This window comes from Stenella coeruleoalba, assembly GCF_951394435.1.
Source record: "Stenella coeruleoalba genome assembly, chromosome: 17".
Classification (NCBI taxonomy): domain Eukaryota; kingdom Metazoa; phylum Chordata; class Mammalia; order Artiodactyla; family Delphinidae; genus Stenella; species Stenella coeruleoalba.
Genome location: NC_137163.1, coordinates 10,094,214 through 10,108,244, shown reverse-complemented (window position 1 = coordinate 10,108,244; position 14,031 = coordinate 10,094,214). Strand labels below are relative to the sequence as shown.

Sequence of the window (14,031 nt, the reverse complement as noted above, 5' to 3'; positions counted from 1 at the left end):
TCAGGATGAAATTACATCTGCTGGGGTGGAAGTGAGATCAGGAGATCTATGAACAAAACAAGGGCCTCTCACCTGGCAGCAAAGCACAAGATACGCACGCTGGGTGCAGGCAACAGTATGAACACGGACACTTTGCCACCAGCACACGAGCAAAATCATCTCCTGCTCTGCTGCATGCTAAGGCTCTGCAGAGTCTGCAGAAAACTAAAAATCCAACTCGTTTGCCCTTGTTTGGGCCGTTTAATTTAGGAATCACTCTGGCTTTACATAAACTCTTTACCAAAAAATGTATTCTGTGCTGTGAACACTCGCGTTAACTTGGGGCCCAGGGGGAGGAAGCATTGTATACGATTACATAATAGTTACTCTATTATTTTTATACCAAATGGAAGCCTCAGGCAGCAAAGTCAAAAGGAGAGAGAAATCATTTTTGTAAAATTATCTGAATGCAACCATCTCTCCTGATGCACCGTGAGCTAACAATGGTTCTGCTTTCCTCAGAAGCTCATTCAATTATCTGTTGCTTATCTGGACCGGGGAGAGGGGTTTTCCTCCCCATTTAGACTTAGTTAAAGAAAAAAAGCAGGCAGGATCCCTCTAATCAAAGCCTGAAATGAAAAGCAATACCTACTCCCAAGGCCCTGCTTATTGTGAAGGAGTCATTGGACGAAGCTTTGCAGGGTCTTTGTTAATCTATTTTCACTAAATCACAAAAAGGAGAGGAAGAAATGTGGGCTCCACAGGCTCAAAACAGCTTGCTTTCCTCTCCTAGGTGTGCAATTACCAGCAAGCCACTTAACCTCTCTGAACTTGTTTGTTCACCTGTAAAATGGAAATACCTGCCTGACAAGAACATTATAAGAACTGAGAAAACATGTAATGTGCCAAGCCTTCAACAATGTAAACACTCTTTCCCCTGATCACTGCCAAGCTCTCAGGAAGCTCACTAGAATGGGAGCTTTTCAAGAGAAGGGACAATGCCTTACTCATCTTTCGATACCCAGATCCTAAACGCTGCCCCTTAGAGAGAGCAATTGCTTCTTTAACATCTGTTCCATTCCTCTCCCACCAAGCAGCACCCCCTCATTCATTCAGACCTCATCTCCAATTCCAGGGGTGGGTCCGGAATGGTCTAAGCCAATCAGTGTTATCCCATTTCCTCTGCCACCGTGATTGGTTGAGAGATAGAGCGCGTCCTGAGACGATCCAATCCGAGGGAAGCTCAGAAATTTTGTTCAGTGGCTCTGGGGAGAGATGGTAGCTCTTTCTTCCCTGGATATAAACAAGCAAGCATGTGTTCTGAGAGGTACCAGCAGCCCGGCCACCACAATGGAGAGCTCTCCCCTGTACTTCTTCGAGCACGTGTATTCTACGTGGTGTCTCCTGGTGCCGAGCAATACAGAAGCCCTGCTGGCAGCCCTCTCACTATTATGAAGGGAGTCACCAGAGAACAGAGCCAACAGACATAAGTTCAGAGCCAAGAGAATCACAAAAAGAGGAAGCTGGAGCCCTGACCAAAGTGTGCCTGAAACCTACATTACCTCTCCATTTCTTGGTTATGCGAACCATTCAACTGCTTCTATCAATTGTCCAATTTGAACTGGGTTTTCTGTCCCTTGCAACTCAAAGCAGCCTAATACACCCTCTTGCAAGGCTGAATGAATCACTGAACAAAGAATTGTGCAGAAGCATCATCGCTGTTCCAGTGACTTAACTCAGACTTCAAATTCCCTAGGAGCATGAGCCCTCACTGGTCTTGGTCATCCCACATCCCAGCGCCTGACAGAGTTCCTGGACCCTGGTCCTCAATAAACACTTTTTTTTTTTAAGATGTTGGGGGTAGGAGTTTACTAATTAATTTATTTATTTTTGCTGTGTTGGGTCTTCGTTTCTGTGCGAGGACTTTCTCTAGTTGCGGTGAGCGGGGGCCCCTCTTCATCGCGGTGCGCGGGCCTCTCAGTATCGCGGCCTCTCTTGTTGCGGAGCACAGGCTCCAGACGCGCAGGCTCAGTAGTTGTGGCTCACGGGCCTAGTTGTTCCACGGCACGTGGGATCCTCCCAGACCAGGGCTCGAACCCGTGTCCCCTGCATTGGCAGGCAGATTCTCAACCACTGCGCCACCAGGGAAGCCCAATAAATACTTTTTAAAATAAGTGAATGGAATGAAACCAAAGCACCTGGGGCTTCAGAACCTTCCAGAGCCCCACTCCCCAGATGTGCCTCTATCAGAAGAGCCTGAAGAGGAAGCTCGTAGCATTTGGAGCCATCAGACAGGCCTGAGCTCAAGTCAAAACTCCAAATGAACTTCAGCTTCCTCCCCTGTAAAATGAGAATAAGAAGACGCATCTTCCTGCACAAGAAGGGCCACGTGAAAGCACTCAAGGTAGAGGCCATATTCAGGAAATGTGTATTTCCCTCCTTCCATTCAGCTAACCCTGCTTCATACCATGGGTTCTGATCCAGAGTTCAGAAGGTAGAGTCATCATATGTACATGATGGTGGGCCACAGCCCAGATCACTCAGCAGAGCCAGCCTTGGGACTGGTAACGCACACCCTGAGCCTCCCATCCTTCGACACAAACCCACTCCCTTTAGGAGAGGGGTCTTGGGCAGAAGGCACATATAAAACTAGGTTGTCGAGCTTTCTGGCTATGGTGCTTCCTTTTGGCTTTGCTGGCTGCTTCCTCAAAGAGGTGTGAGACTTGTGCAATTGGCAGTATCCCAGATCTGCACATCCCTAGAGGCTGTTGATTCAACCATTTACAGTGATGCAGAACTCGCTCAACTGTCAGCTCCAAGAGGGGCAGCAGCCTTGCTTCATTCACTGGGCTACCCCCAGCACCCACAAAACACCCAATGAAATATTTCCTGAGTACCTGAATAAAGATGAATGTGTGGATAAGCAAAGAGCGATGAAATCAAGATTTTTGAATAGAACTGTAGTAGAACCCTGTTAGTTAGGACACAGAGTGCTGGTTATGCAACAGGTAAATCAAAGACCAGGGAGTGAGAGAGGGCTTCTGGGGCTGACAGGTGTGGACCAAATTCTGGTCCTAGAATTCTAGTGCCTACTCCTGGGGCCTCAGGCAAGTTCCTAAACTCTCTGAGCCAGTTTCTCTCTGACAAACACAACTACCAAGATTAGATAAGAATTTTTAAATGCATCTGTAAAACAGGGAGAAAAGACTGAGAGAATATACACCAAAATATTAATAGCAATTAGCCCTAGGTAGTTAGATCATGGAAGGACTTTTATTTTTCTCTTTTTTTGTGCATTTTGGATTTTCTATAAGGAACATAAATGGGTGGTCTAGTAAAAATAAAATGAAAATAAAAGTAAGGTGATGGCGATTAAAGCCTCTAGCCTAGAACCTATGACACAAAGTAGGAACCCAGCAAATGTTTCGTCCCCATGAACACCCTTCAGACATTCGGAAACAGCCATCATATGTCTCCTATTTCTTGTTAAGTATCTCAGCTACTTTAATGTCATCCTTACATGACTTGATTTCAAGGCTCTCTTTTATCCTCCTCTCTGCAAAGGCTCCATCTGTTAAAACCCCACTCCGGGTATCGTATAAACAGCTCACAGAATCAGCAGCAGCTCTTGTTTGCTCATTCATCTGTTAATTCATTCACTGGGTAAACACTGATTAAAAACCTACTATATTGGACATCCTTGCTTTTGCCTAACCCCCGTTCACAAATGGTTCCCAGATTTTCTCAGGGAACATCTGCCTTCCCTCATTCTCGGTTCTTGGGCTCTGGGAGGTGCAGACCCGACCCCAGCTTCTTCAAGGGGCGGACATTTAATCCAAGGCGGCCAGTCAGAGCATCTCATTCACCCGGCCACAGGGATTGGCTAGGAACGGGCACCAATCAGGGAAGACCAATCAGAGATATTAAGACTTTTGTTGAACTGTTGGGTAAGTGGCCTTTTCTTCCCTGCTGCTAGAACTGCTGACACATATCTTGCCGCCGCAATCCAAAAAGAAATAGTAGGCAGCGCTGAGAGATGGAGAAAACCTGTGTAAGCCTTAGCAACACTGTCTAAGCCTCCATACCTTCAGTTCCTCCCTGGACTTTGCAGCTACATAAACCAGCAAATTCCCTTTCTGTGGAAGCCAGTTCAAGGTGGGGCTCTGTTACGAGGTCAAAAGAATCCTAACTCATGCAATGTGGAGTGCCGTGCCATAAGCTGCATGCTGGTTATAAGCAGATGAAGCGAGAGGATCCAGGCCATCTTTCCTGGCACCTGGTCTGCGGTGGAGACAGCTACAAACAACTACAATTATTTAAAGCCAACAGAGCTTCCCTGGCGGTCCAGTGGTTAAGACTCCGCGCTTCCACTGCAGGCGCATGGGTTCGATCCCTGGTCGGGGAAGTTCCGCATGCTGCGCGGTGCGGCCAACACATAAATAAGTAAACAATAATAGCAACAAAAGGGCATTAAAAAAATAAAGCCAATGAGATAATTGCTTGAACTAAATACTACAGAAAGCAATGCTCAGCGCAGTGGGAACACAGGGAGGAGTCAGGGCAGGCCTCATGCAAGAAATATCAATTCAACGTCCTCTGTATCTTCATTCAGGCAGTGAAGATAGAATTACTGTTAGGGGAAGTCAACACTGTTGATACACAGTCATCTCACAGTAAACCAAAACCATGACATCCCACACTGCAGGATGGCCAATGATACTTAAAGCACTAAAGGGGGCTCTCTGGATGAGCCCACAAAACAGCAACAGTCGAGAGCAGGGTCAAACAGCCCTCCCTTGCAAGAATTTCATCCCAATGTTACAGATGATGTTACACTCTTAAATAATATTCAGGTCAGGTTTTGTGATTTTGATTCCATGAACTTAAGTTTTCACTCCAGTTTTTCTGCCCGTTTGGATTACTGTTGATCAAATCACAAAAACATCACAACAGGGGCTTCCCTGGTGGCGCAGTGGTTGAGGACCTGCCTGCCAATGCAGGGAACATGGGTTCGAGCCCTGGTCTGGGAGGATCCCACATGCCGCGGAGCAACTAGTCCCGTGCACCACAACTACTGAGGCTGCGCTCTAGAGCCTGTGCTCCACAACGAAGAGTAGCCCCCGCTCGCCACAACTAGAGAAAAACCCGTGCTCAGCAGCGAAGACTCAATGCAGCCAAAAATAAATAAATTAAATAAATAAATAAAAACAAAAACATCACAACAGCCCTCTCAAGACGTATAACCTATTTACTGAATTTATTACCAAATGATGAGAGAGAGAGAGAGAGAGAGAGAAAGCAAGCCTCTGGTTCCATAAAACGTATCATGATGGGCTAGAAATGTGGCTGATTGCTGAAAACAACAAGGGCAACAATGAAAGCACCTCTGGGAACATCTATTTTGCTAAGAAAGGCCCTGAAGGTCGCTCTTTTTAAGTGAACAGAGCCAGTGTCTCTTAGATCTTTGATGATGTGAACTCAACAGGAGAGTTGTGAAGATAAAATAAGTCAGAAAAGGAGGACAGCACAGGACAAATTCTCCTTGCCTTTGTGGTTTCTAAACACATCAGCGATTCATTTGGTCCAGAAACACAGCTCCAACTTTCCAGAGCAAAGAATCTTAGAGCTGGAAAAATTAACACTGATAGAACACTTTCATGTGGTCTCAAGAGAGATTCCGGGGATTAATGGCAGGAGGGAGAGAGGCTTGAGATGCCTTGCGGATAACTGGGATTGCTAAGAAGCGGCTTGGTTCCCTCTGTTCACAAAGCACTTTTAAGATTGCTGTTGAATTCCACTTCTTCTCCTTGCGTGCCACATGACTTCCCACAAAGACTTTACCTCCCCTCTTCCTGAAAATGGGATTACTGTTTATCACACACTGACCAGGCCACTACTAGAGTCCAGGAAGAGTCAGACAATGGAGAGACCCACAGCGTATGACAACACGGGCAAGTGCCTGGTACTTGGCATGTGCTCAATAAATGCTGGGGATCAGCAACCCCATGGAGACCTGCCAATCTCCCCTAAAAATAAGAGGGGTTTGGGTTGAAAGCTCCCAAAGTGAAGTTTTTGTTAATTAGTTTGTTTTTAACAATAAAAATATCATATGCTTATGCCTAAAAAAAAAAAAACAATTTTTGTTGTTGTTGTTGCTCTGTGCGGCATGTGGGATCTTAGTTCCCTGACCAGGGATCAAACCTGTGCCCTTGGTGGTAAAAGTGCAGAGTCCTAACCACTGGACCGCCAGGGAATTCCGTAAAAATTTTTTTTAAAGAAAGGATATACAGGGCTTCCCTGGTGGCGCAGTGGTTGAGAGTCCGCCTGCCAATGCAGGGGACACGGGTTCGTGCCCCGGTCCGGGAAGATCCCGCATGCCGCAGAGCGGCTGGGCCTGTGAGCCATGGCCGCTGAGCCTGCGCGTCCAGAGCCTGTGCTCTGCAATGGGAGAGGCCACAACAGTGAGAGGCCCGCGAACCCAAAAAAAAAAAAAAAAAAAAAAGGATATACAGTAAGATATCCTCCATCCACCCGAGACCCACCATTGCCTCAGCTTTTCCTCAAAAGTTAAACAGGGGGGCTTCCCTGGTGGCACAGTGGTTAAGAATCCGCCTGCCAGTGCAGGGGACACAGGTTCGAGCCCTGGGCCAGGAAGATCCCACATGCCACGGAGCAACAAAGCCCACACGCCACAACTACTGAGGCTGCGCTCTAGAGCCCGCGAGCCACAACTACTGAAGCCATGTGCCACAACTACTAAAGCCCGTGTACCTAGAGCCCATGCGTGCTCTGCCACAAGAGAAGCCACGACAATGAGAAGTCTTCACACCACAACAAAGACCCAACACAGCCAAAAATAAATAAATTAATAATAAAAAAGAATGCGTCCTGGAATAAATGGATAAAGAAAATGTGATCTATTGTATATATGTATATAATGAACTATTACTCAGCAATAAAAAAGAAGGAAATCTTGCCATTTGCCACAACATGGATGGACCCTGAAGGCATTACGCTAAGTGACATAAGTCAGAGAGAGACAAATACCGTATTATCTCACTTACATGTGGACTCTAAAAAACAAACAAACAAAAAAATCCCTAATCATAGATGCAGAGAACAGATTGCTGGTTGCCAGAATTGGGGGTTGGGGAGTTGGAAATATGGGTAAAGGGGGTCAAATGTACAAATTTCCAGTTCTAAAGTACATAAATCATGGGGATGTAAGTCCAGTGTGGTGACTATAGTTAATAATACTACAGTCCATATTTGAAAGTTGCTAAGAGAGTAGATCTGCAAAGTCCTCAGCACAAGAAGAAAAACTGTTGTAACTATATATGGTGATGCATATTAACTAGACTTACTGTGGTGATCATTTCACATTATATCCAAATAGGGAATCATTATGTTGTACACCTGAAGCTAATATAGTGTTATATGTCAACTATAAAGAACATCTCAATTAAAAAAAAAAAGAATGGGGACTTCCCTGGTGGTGCTGTGATTAAGAATCCGTCTGCCAGTGCAGGGGACACGGGTTCAATCCCTGGTCCGGGAAGATCCCACATGCCGCGGAGCAACTAAGCCCATACGCCACAACTACTGAGCCTGAGCACCTAGAGCTATGCTCCGCAACAAGAGAAGCCACCACAATGAGAAGCCCACGCACCACAAGGAAGAGTAGCCCCTGCTCGCTACAACTAGAGAAAGCCCACGCACAGCAACGAAGACCTAACGCAGCCAAAATTAAAATAAATAAATTTACATATATTAAAAAAAAGAATGCATCCTGGAGATGATTCCTTCTTGGTATATAAGACCTACTATTTTAAACAGTGGCCCAGTATTCTCCTGTAAGGATATACCATAATCCCTTCAATCAATCCTCTCCTGACATACATTTATTTCAGTTGCTTCCAGGGTCTTGCTATTTCAAACAATGCTGCAATGAACATACATTACACACATCTTCACACGTATGTGTAACTACAGGAAAGATGAGATTTATAAGATAAAACCCTTGAAGTGGAATTGCGGGGTCAAAGAGTACTTGCACTTAAAATGTTGGCAGATGGTGCTGAATGGCCTTCAAAGAGCTTGGACTCACTTTCATTCTCACCAACAGTGTCATAAGGATACCAGTCTCTCCACACACATTCACAAAATGTTTTCTTGTTTCTTAAATTCAAGGGAAGAAAGTGGGGGCAGAGCTCCACTCTTGTCCCACTGTCTCTTCCTGCCCCTGAGATATTACACATGATACTACTACTTCCTGAAAATTCTGCCCCTTGGATGCACAACCCAGAGATCAGAGCTTAAAAAAGAATGAACGTCAGACCCCCTGGTTTGCTGAGCTGGCTCAGACTGGCTCAAAAGAGCCAACTACGCACATCTCTTCCCAAGGCCATGTTCACTGACATTATGTCGGTAGCTTGAACTTGGTCGTGGTGGAAGTATTTATACCATAGACATTGGTAAATGCTACAGTCAGGGCTTCTTTTCTTTCCCCCAGAGAGACCTTTGTCAAACATCAGCCCATCAATTCATACTATCGTGGAAACTGAGGCTCTGCTACCCTTCTTTGAATATTTCTGCCCTCAACAGGGGCACGAGTTCTTGGAACCTAAGGACTGGAGGAGATCTGAAGGGACAGCTAATTATTCTGTCTTCTAATGATGCCTCTCCCCTAGTCCCTGTGCTGAGACCTAAGTAGTACCCTCTCCTTCTCTCCTCCATGCCTCTCTACCATATTCCTATCTCTTTATCACTTAGTGCTTATTCTTGATGATTTTCTACAGTGTAGTAATTGCAAACACAGACTCTAGGCTACACTAGGCAACCGGGGGTCAAATCCCAGCTCCATCATTACCAGCTCTGTGACTTTGGGCAAGTGGCTTGAACTACTACACTTTAGTTTCTTCATCTATAAAATACAGATGATAATGATAATGCCTTCCTTATAATTTTGTTCTGAAGATTAAATGAGTTAATGCAAGGACACAGAACAGTGTCTGGCACATATTAAGGACTTAACAAACGTAAACTTTATTATTGTCTTCCAGTTCACTAATTATCTCTTTCACTATGTCTAGTCTGTCAGCTAACCCTTTTGTTAGATTTTAATTTCAATGACTACTTTTCATTTCCATGTGGCAGCTTTTCAAATCAACCTATTCTTTTTCTGTCTTTCATTACATTTTTGAATCACCTTTAGTCTTTAATCATTTGAAAATATACTGGCTTGGGACTTCCCTGGTGGCACAGTGGTTAAGAATCTGCCTGCCAATGCAGGGGACACAGGTTTGATCCCTGGTCTGGGAAGATCCCACATGCCACAGAGCAACTAAGCCCGTGTGCCACAACTACTGAGCCTGCACTCTAGAGCCCGCGAGCCACAACTACTGAGCTTGCATGCCACAACTACTGAAGCCCATGCACCTAGAGCCCATGCTCTGCAACGAGAAGCCACCAAAATGAGAAGCCCGTGCACCACAACAAAGAGTAGCGCCTCATCGCCACAACTAGAGAAAGGCTGTGCTCAGCAACGAAGACCGAACGTAGCCAAAAATAAATAAATTTTAAAAAATAATAGTTAAAAAAAATAATAATAATAATAGTTAAAATGAAAACATGATACTTTAAAATATATATATATATGTACACTATCTTATAGTCTCTTTTAGATGGTTCTATTGCTTTCAACTCAAAGTCATTCATTTCCTGAGAAGTCCATATGATTTAATTGTGAACTCATCCCAGGGTTCTTTCTGTAGGAGTCCTGTTAGGTCTGGGTTGTTGAAGTATCCTCGTGGAGTGATTCTGTGTTTGTGTTAGGGATTCCCACAGTAGGCAGCCAGTTTTTATGTTAATTTCTCAGCTTGAGGAGTTCTCATATCTCATGACAATAACAATATAGATTCCACAACCACATACGGTACAGCCCCAGGTTTTTCATTTCTTGCTGGTGACTTTTTTCCACTCAAAACAAGCTTCCTCTCTGTTTCTCCAGACAGTGGAGTTTTTCTAGCCCCTTTTCATGAAGACGTGTAATGTTTAACGCTCCTGGGCACTCAAGTCCACTTTGGACCCAGGGCTCATTTCTAGACCCACTGTGGTCTTAAAACCTTAACTCCCAGACTCTACAGCCTCCATCTGGGTGCAGAAGCCCCATAAGCTGTCAGGCTTTCAGCTCACATACCCATTTGGCTTAGACATCTCTCTTCATTTTTGACACTTGTAGACTTCCCTTTCTGATGAGGTCCCCTAGATACAGTTGTTGTATTTCAGTCAACTCTGTGTTCCTATCAGGAAGGAGTCACACAAGTCAGTCCACCATGTTGCCAGAAGTGTTCCAGGTCACCAAGTCCAACACACCCAATTACCCATGCTGGAGTTCTGTCCACATTACAACTGCCTCTTACTCAAGGGTTAGCCTCTAAAGTCTACTTGTAATATTGAAAGTGGAAGGGCATCGGAATTCCTCTTGATAATCCCATAATAAAGGCTCATCACGGAGACGGACAAACCATCTCTCATTAAGTGCAACACAGCCAGTTTTTTCTTCAGCACTGGATTGCGTTTCTTAGGTTGAGCACAAGAAGAAATAGCCGGCTTGGATTTGGGGGCCCACGTTGTATGATAATTAAAATCTATAAATATGAGAAACACACCCGATAGCACAAGATGCTCACCCCCTAAAAAGCCATCGGAACAAAGACCAACAGAAGGAACAGCAGATCTGTGTCTCCCATTCAGCTCACTCCAAGAGACGTGCCTGCTTGGTGGAAAGACAGGGTCACCCATGCTATTTAAAGTGTGATTTTTACCTCTATTTTGTTTTTGTTTGTTTGTTTTATTTATTTTATTTTTGGCTGTGTTGGATCTTCATTGCTATGCGCAGGCTTTCTCTAGTTGCAGCGAGTGGGGGCTACTCTTCGTTGCAGTGCGCGGGCTTCTCATTGCTGTGGCTTCTCTTGTTGCAGAGCATGGGCTCTAGGCACGCGGGCTCAGTAGTTGTGGCTCGCGGGCTCTAGAGCATAAACTCAGTAGCTATGCCGCAAGGGCTTAGTTGCTCCGCAGCATGTGGGATCTTCCAGGACCAGGGCTTGAACCTGTGTCCCCGCATTGGCAGGCAGATTCTTAACTACTGCGTCACCAGGGAAGCCCTCTATTTTGTTTCTGTGGAGCAAGTATATATGGATCTGGATAGGATAGAAGCAGGAACCTATGCTATGACAGACATGATCTGACTTCTATAAGTCAGAATAGTGGCTATCTCCAGGGGCAGTACTAACAGCAAAGGGGCATGAGGGAACTTATGTGACGGGAATACCATGTATCCTGATCTGAGTGGCGGCTCGATGAGTGTAACATGTTAAAAATTCATCAAGATATATGATTAAGATGTGTGCATTCTATGGGTATGACTGAATCATTCTGCTGTACACCTGTAACTAACACATCATTGTTTTTTTTTTCCATTTGAAGGTTTTAATGTTCTTTTTCTTTTTTTTTTTTTAACATCTTTATTGGGGTATAATTGCTTTACAATGGTGTGTTAGTTTCTGCTGTATAACAAAGTGAATCAGTTATACATATACATATGTTCCCATATCTCTTCCCAACACATCATTGTTAATCAACTATACTCCAATATAAAATTAAATTTTTTAAAAAAGGTGTGCATTATGCAGTCCGTAAGTCATACCTCAACTACAATAAAAGTTAAAGGCATGCAGGAGAGACTGCTGGGTAACATTCTGCCAGTTCTGTCTTCGTTCTATGGCTAAACCTCTCCAGAGATGGACAGTCAAATGGAGGGGAGTGAGGGTACCAGGAAGCGTAGGGAAAGGGCAGAAAAGGGAAGTGCCCTTTCGGGGGTAGAGGGCACCCAGGCTCACAGAACTGGTTTTCCGTGAGGGGCTTTACAAGAGCAGCAAGTTTACAGTGGTTAAGAGCAGTAATTCTCGAGCCAGACTGCTGCACGGGAATACTGAATCGACCCCTGCAGTGTACTGTTTGTGTCCGTGTCCCCCCGCCAATATTCATATGTTGGAACCAACCCCCCATGTGATGGTATCTGGAGGTGGGGCCTTTGGGAAGTGATTAATTAGGTCATGAGGATGCAGCCCTCATGCATGGGATTAGCACCCTTATAAAAGAGACCTCAGAAAGCTCTCTTGCCCCTTTCACCATGTGAAGTTATAACACAAAGAACCAGGAAGTGGGCCTCACCAGACACCGAATGTGCCAGCACCTTGATCTTGGATTTCCCAGCCTCCAGAACTGTGAGAATTAAATTTCTGTTGTATATATACCACCCAGTCTGTGGTACTCTGTTACAGCAGCTTGAACAGACTAAGACGACCCGTTCGTTACCAGTGGCATGAACTTGGGCAAGGTTACTTCTCTTCTTTGAACCTCAACTTTCTAGGGCTGTTGCGAAGCTTAAGGTAATTCAAATGAAGCTCTTAGTTCTGAAGCCGGGTGGTCAAATCCAGCTCTGTTACTTACCAACTTGGTAACCTTGAACGAATTACTCAAACTCCAGGCCTCAGTTTCTTCTCCTGTAAAACAGAGTTATAGCAAGGATTAAGCAAGTCACAAGATTCCAGCACACAAGAAAGCCTCCAGTAAATCCTAACCACTGTTGTTTTTTCCTGTACCAGGAATAACAACCCAGTATAGCATTTCTATCCAATAGCATTTCAATCCAAATAACATTTCTCCCGACCATTATAGTTTACAGAGCATGTTTCACAAACGTTTTTCTCATTTAATGTTCAAAATAGTCTTGTGTACTACAAATAAAGAAATGAAGATTCAAAAAAAAAAAAAGGAAATGGAGATTCAGAGATGTTAAGTAACTTGCTGAAGGTTGCACAGCAAGTAAAGAGCAAACCCAAATCAAACTCCTCCGACGAAGGCACAGTTTGGCTGGACTGCATTGTCCCAGGGACATAGAAGGTGGGGCCTGGCTGTCCTTTCAGACTCAGAATTCTAAGATAAAGGATGCTGGAACCCTGGGGTACCTCAGCAAGTCTTAGTCTCAGCAAAACACTCAGCTCAACTTGAGTTTGAACTGGTCTTAGTCATTCTACCCCTGAATCGCTTCCTGCTTTAGATTTCTACACCGCAGAGAAAGGAAAACAAACATGTATATTACACCATCCTTGTCACCCTCAAAATCTCTTACAGTGACAAATACTTATGAATCAAAGGGAGTCTCCATAAAACCACAGTTAAACAATATCCCATTCGAACCGATTCACCAGCATTTAGTGTGAAGATAGGAGCAAGGTCTGCAGTGTCTAGACGCTCTTATTATTGCCTGGAAGAATGCCCTCTTCTGGCCTTAATTTTGATTAAATCTTCAGCTGCCTTGGTGTTTTCTCTTTGCTTTTCACCGGGGGCCGAGACTACCGGAAGCCACTTAACCAGCCTCACTTTATTCACAAAAGGTTTGGGGGCCCTTCCTAAGTGTCGTGGGAGAACATTATCAGCCGATCACGTCAACCACTCCTGCTACTTGGCCAGCAATCCTCTTGTTCACCAGGACAGGTTTTCTTTCCGCTGTTGCCTGAGTGTGGTTTAAAATTCTCTCTTAAAGAAAAATCACAAAACTGCCCAGTGGCCAAAAAAAAAGGGGATTTCATTTAAGAACCATTTAAACATACTCACAAGCTAAGACCTCAGATGTGTGCACACGCTCCATACTCTGCGTGTATGCGCGTGCACGTACCACACAACACACACGCGCACACAGATGCCCAGAGACATGATGACAGTTCTGACTCCACTCGCTATGTCTCGCAGCTACATAAAGGACTTTTTTTTCTTTCTTTCTGATTCTTTGACCAGATTTACAAAACAGAAAACAGGACAAGCTGTCTACTTGGGAAAAATTTTAGGGTCCTGGCTGAAAGTCCCAGAAATTGGAAAAAAGCATACTAAGTCACTCTCACAAAACTTTTTTTTTTTTAAGGAACTATTTTTACTTTATTTTATTTTTATGGCTGCATTGGGTCTTTGTTGCTGCACACGGGCTTTTCT

At 44.5% G+C, this 14,031-nt stretch overlaps 1 protein-coding gene across 4 annotated transcripts in view; it reads right to left on the bottom strand.

The window, feature by feature from the left end:
• CYRIB (CYFIP related Rac1 interactor B) overlaps positions 1 to 14,031 on the bottom strand; it is a 154,558-nt gene that overhangs the window by 103,052 nt on the left and 37,475 nt on the right. For 2 of the 4 annotated variants that reach the window (XM_079902278.1, XM_079902274.1), the window contains exon 2: positions 12,493 to 12,545. Coding sequence is in view for 1 of the 4 variants with exons in the window: in XM_079902279.1 (XP_079758405.1) it covers positions 12,489 to 12,545 (57 nt within the window). In the remaining 3 variants the exon portion in view is untranslated. Of the gene's footprint in view, positions 1 to 12,488; positions 12,879 to 14,031 lie in introns of those variants that run through there. The other 2 variants (XM_079902279.1, XM_079902275.1) reach the window with 2 other exon arrangements.